Genomic DNA, 4753 nt, shown 5'->3' with positions numbered 1-4753 from the left:
CACTGCAAACACAAGGCTGGGAACTGACCCAACGAAAGAGCATACGGACCTTGAGTTGCGCATGTACCGAGGCAGAATGTACAGGGATGCTCAGGGCCCATGGAGGACTGCCTTTCCTGACAAAGGGTACACTTTGCAACCAATCTGGAAAAAGGATGATGGTGATGAATAAAGTCAGGCTAACAGATATTGAGCACTTCGCATCGGCCAGAAACTATGCTTCGTTTCATGACACATACTGACTGCTTGCATGCTCACAAGCCTGTTGGGGATGGATGGTTATTGTTAAGACATCGTAGATCATGAGATTAGGTCATTTATCTGCTTTCAAGCAACTAGTAAGTGTGGTTTCACAAATGGTGGGGCTGAGACTCCAACCTGCCTTACAGAACTCTGGGGTAGATCATCTTTGCTATGAGCACACGTTTAACCATTGGAACACAGGGGACAATGAGTTGATAAAGGGTATATGACACAGAGCCTGGGAATCGAACCCAGGCCTCCCAGTCGTGGTATTTTCATATCTTTGCAAAAGCTTCCATTCCCACCCAAGCCTGATCTGCTCTGGCGGCGGCAGTGGCTTGGAGGGAAGACTGGGAGGTTGGGCTCTAGATGGCATTTAGGTGATTGTGGTTGGGTGGTGTGGGGGTGGTTTCCAGAGGAGGTAGATCCCAGTCCCATCTCTGCCATCATCTCTGACCAGGGTAAGTGGAGGCTCCTGGCCTCTGATGGCAGCGCCCGTCTGGACCTGTTTGAGCACATCAGCCTCATGACCCTGGACAGTCTGCAGAAATGTGTCTTCAGCTTGGACAGCCGCTGCCAGGAGTGAGTCCTAAGCCTGAATCTGGGAACTGGAATGATGGACCCAAAAGAGTAGATGGGGAGGGAGGATTGACCAGGGCAGTCAGAAGTGTCTTCCTGGAGGAGATAGGCGAGCGCTGGGCAACTAAGGAATAAAAACAAGAAGGCTAGGGTGAGCCGTGTTTAGAACAACAAGGAGACGTCTCATAAATGAGGTCAGAGAAGCACACAGAGGCCAGATCTTAAGGATAGGCCCAGCAGTGTGGACTCTGTCTTGGGCGCCGGTGGAGCCAGGGCAAGAATTTGAGCCAGCGCAGGGCACGGTCAGAGCGGAGGCTTACAAATTTGTGGATGATGCGCTGTTATATAGGCACTGGATAGAAAATGACATTGGCTGGGTAGAAGGAGACGAGGTAGAAAGCTGGACCCACAGACCATTTGAGAGAGGATGAGGTTTGGGGCTGTTGAGATTAATGAGCATGATGTCCAAGCTCCCAGGGATGTGGGGGAAGGGAGAGAAGAAGGGGTGGATAGTCCTATTTCCTGGCTCCTCCTCACCTGCGTCTTTGGCACTATCTTCTCCTGGATGCTCAGTGTCACCATGGGAGGTAGTGCCTGGCTTCTGGGAAGGAGGGCCCTGGGCCGTAGGTCTGTGACGTTGCTGCCTCCTTTCTTGCCCTCGTCCTGCAGGAAGCCCAGTGACTATATCGCTGCCATCTTGGAGCTCAGCGCCCTCGTAGCGAAACGGCACCATCAGCTCTTGCTGCACTGGGACTTCCTGTATTACCTCACTCCCGATGGGAGGCGCTTCCGCAGGGCCTGTCGCCTGGTGCACGACTTCACCTACGCCGTCATCCAGCAACGGCGCCGTGACCTCAAAGGTCAGGGCGTCGATACTTTTCTCCAGGCTCAAGCCAAGGCCAAGGCCAAGACTCTGGACTTCATCGATGTGCTTCTGTTGAGCACGGTGGGTGCCTGGGGCTTCTGATTTGAAAAGTAGGCATAACCTCACTTTTCAATGTCCAATGGAAGGGCTTGAATGTGATCTAGCCATTACTGGGGAGCCATGGAAGGGGTTCGACAAAGGGAGGGCCATGGAAAATAACCTGTAGACACTGGTAAATCTGGAGAGGCCAAAGGCCTGAGGGTTGACTCTACTTACAAGTGAACAAGTTAGATGGTCACAGTGTGTATGTGTGTGTGTTTGAGTGACGTACAATATCGTTGTTAGTGTCCCATCAGCTCCTACTCATGTGTGTAACTCTTCTGTATAACAGAAGGCCATGGTGCCCAATCCTGCACCACTTTGACTTTTGTTGGGCGTTTGAGCACCAATGTGATGGCCACCGGGTATGTTGAGTGCCTTCCAACCCAGGAGACTTAGCTTTGAGCACGATGTCGAACAATGTTCTCCTGTGGCTGATTTTCCCGGAGCTCTCCAGGACTTTCTTCCTAGTCTGTCTTAATCTGGAAGCTCTGCTGAGATCTGCTCACCACAAGAGAGCCTGCTAGTATTTAACTCTCATTGGCATAGCTTTCAGCATCATAGCAACACATGTCACCACCGCAACATGCAGATGGGTAGAGGATGTGTGTGTATATGTATATATATATATATGTGATCAGAGTACATTGTTTATTTCAGAGCAGTAATAGCATCCAGAGTAGCATCCCAGTGCTGCATCCCCCACCCCACCCTTTCCAAAGGATCCCACAAGCCACATGCCCTGCCCTCAGTTTTTCACCTGTACCTCCCACAGGGTTGCACCCGAGGAAAGGGACCCACAGGGTCGGACTTATAGCTCATGCAGACCTGCAGCAGCATCTCCCTCCACTCCTCTGAAGAGATTAGCGAAGGGAGAGGGAGGGTGATTCTGCTTGGGAGTAAAACAGATCTGTGCAGGGTGCGGGCAAAGCCTCTCTATGTAGTCATTGAGGTGTATGTAGCCAATGACTCTGGGGCAGGGAAGACTGGACTGTCTGGATTCATGGCCCCAGAGTGTCAATGGATGGCCACGGAGTCCTATTCAATCTCCGACATCCAGGGGAAGTTGTCATCCAATGTAATCCACAAAGCTCTCCTCATACAGAAACATGCACAAATGCATGGACCATTGACTCTTCCCACTGTGGGGGGGGGGGGGCAACATAGGAGCATAGGAGAACAGGGATGAGGCCGGTAGGGAGGGCTAGCCAGAGGGGGGTGAGGCACAGGGCATCTAGGGCTTCAGGGTGGGCGTGGCTTTCTGGATGGGAGCTGGATCTTTGTGGATGGTAGTGTGGGCTCCGACTCATGGTGAACTGTGCATGATAGAAGGCAACAGGGCCTGGGCCCGGGCCATTTTCAAGATAAATGGTGTGCCTGAGTCCATGGTTGTGGCCACCTTTTGAGTGGCTTCCTCATCCAGCACAATCGTGCACAATGTCCTGTTATGATCCATAAGAGTTTCATTGGTTAGTTGAAATTGTTAGGCCTTTCTGTCTAGCTCGTCTTCGGCTGTAAGATCGCTTGTCCCTGGCCAATCTGTGTGACTCTGGATTAGGATCAAGACTGTGTGTCTCACACAGCCCTCTTTAGTTTTTCAACTAGGTTTTATGATTCATTGCAATAGCCTCACAGAACTCACAGAAAATGCTCACGATTATGGGGTTTGTGATGGAAATTAACAGGTTACAATGTAGGTGAAAAAATGCTCAGGATAGAGTTGCTCTGCCAGGACATGTTGCAAAGCCCCTCTGGGCCTGCTCATAAGTGTCCAAAGGACATGCCGCTCCACCGTAAGCCTCCATCTGAAGACCCGCAGCTCCAGCTCCAGGGGCAGCAAACCCAGATCTCCGAATTAAGTGCCCAAAGGCACCGCAATTCACCAACCAGAGTCCAGCCCCCGAGCCCTCAGCTTTGCTTGCTCCGTGGCCTGGGAAGTCCTCCTCTTTGACCCTGGCGCCTGCTCTGCTTCTCCTCTGTCACTCCTCTGATGTCAAAGTTGCCTTCCTGGATCAAGGAGGTTCACTGCGTAGGGATCTCGGGATCCAGAGGACGTGCGCCACTCCCGGTTCTCATTTTATACCTAGCAGAAGACAATCACAAGGAACCCTGTTAAGTATTACTCACAGCCATATCCTAGCAGTGTCGTTCTCTCCCACTCCTCTAACACAGACCCATCAAGAAGAGGTCCTTTGGGGGAGCCATGTTAGATAATTCATTGCCCTGCAGGGACACTTAGCTGGTGTAATTCAGGGCTGGCAATGGTCTTCCTTCTCTCCAGGATGAAGACGGGAAGGTGCTGTCAGATGAGGATATTCGAGCAGAGGCTGAAACGTTCATGTTTGGGGGTGAGGGTCAACATGAGATTTCACAGGGGAGAGGGGCTCCCTCTTCTTGGGGAATTGCTGGGTGGACTCTAGACCTCCCACCCTCCTCCATCCTCCTGGAGGACCTCAACGCAAGGCAGATGCCTGCCCCCTGGCACTGCAGTAGCTCAGTGACCCAAACCTGCCTGGCTGCCCCTCAGGTCATGACACCACAGCCAGCGGCCTCTCCTGGGTCCTGTACAACCTGGCCAAGCACCCGGAATACCAGGAGCGCTGCCGGAAGGAGGTGCAAGAGCTCCTGAAGGGCCGTGGGACCGAGGAGATTGAATGGTGAGTGCAGGTTCTCATGACCTGTTCTCGGAGCCTCTTTCCTTGACGCTGATGGGGGTGGGGGACAAGCTTTCTGCTGAATCTGCCCTAGTTGCTTTAGTGAGACTAAAAAAGAGGCCAGATGCAGGGCCTGGTACCCAGCCCAGTCAGCAGTAAAAATTTGATTGTGGCTTTATGGTCAGAAAGATCCAGTGTGCTTGGAGAAGAGTGACAATGTATGAGGGCCCATGATGTCACTTAGCATGTGGTCAGTAAACAAACTTCCCTCTTTTCCCAGTCTTTCTTCTTAAAATCACACGTTTAAAAGGTC

At 51.9% G+C, this 4753-nt stretch overlaps 1 protein-coding gene across 1 annotated transcript in view; it reads left to right on the top strand.

The window, feature by feature from the left end:
* LOC101660423 (cytochrome P450 4F3-like) overlaps window positions 1-4753 on the top strand; it is a 53654-nt gene that overhangs the window by 6555 nt on the left and 42346 nt on the right. The window contains exons 5-8 of the mRNA XM_045289690.1: window positions 704-825; window positions 1492-1768; window positions 4068-4134; window positions 4314-4443. Of these exons, the coding sequence (XP_045145625.1) occupies window positions 704-825; window positions 1492-1768; window positions 4068-4134; window positions 4314-4443 (596 nt within the window). The remainder of the gene's footprint in view (window positions 1-703; window positions 826-1491; window positions 1769-4067; window positions 4135-4313; window positions 4444-4753) is intronic.

This window comes from Echinops telfairi, unplaced genomic scaffold, assembly GCF_000313985.2.
Source record: "Echinops telfairi isolate 266 unplaced genomic scaffold, ASM31398v2 ScPeMD7_30;HRSCAF=105, whole genome shotgun sequence".
Taxonomy (NCBI): Eukaryota; Metazoa; Chordata; class Mammalia; order Afrosoricida; family Tenrecidae; genus Echinops; species Echinops telfairi.
Note: the sequence above shows the minus strand (reverse complement) of the source record. Positions and strands in the feature narration are given on the sequence as shown.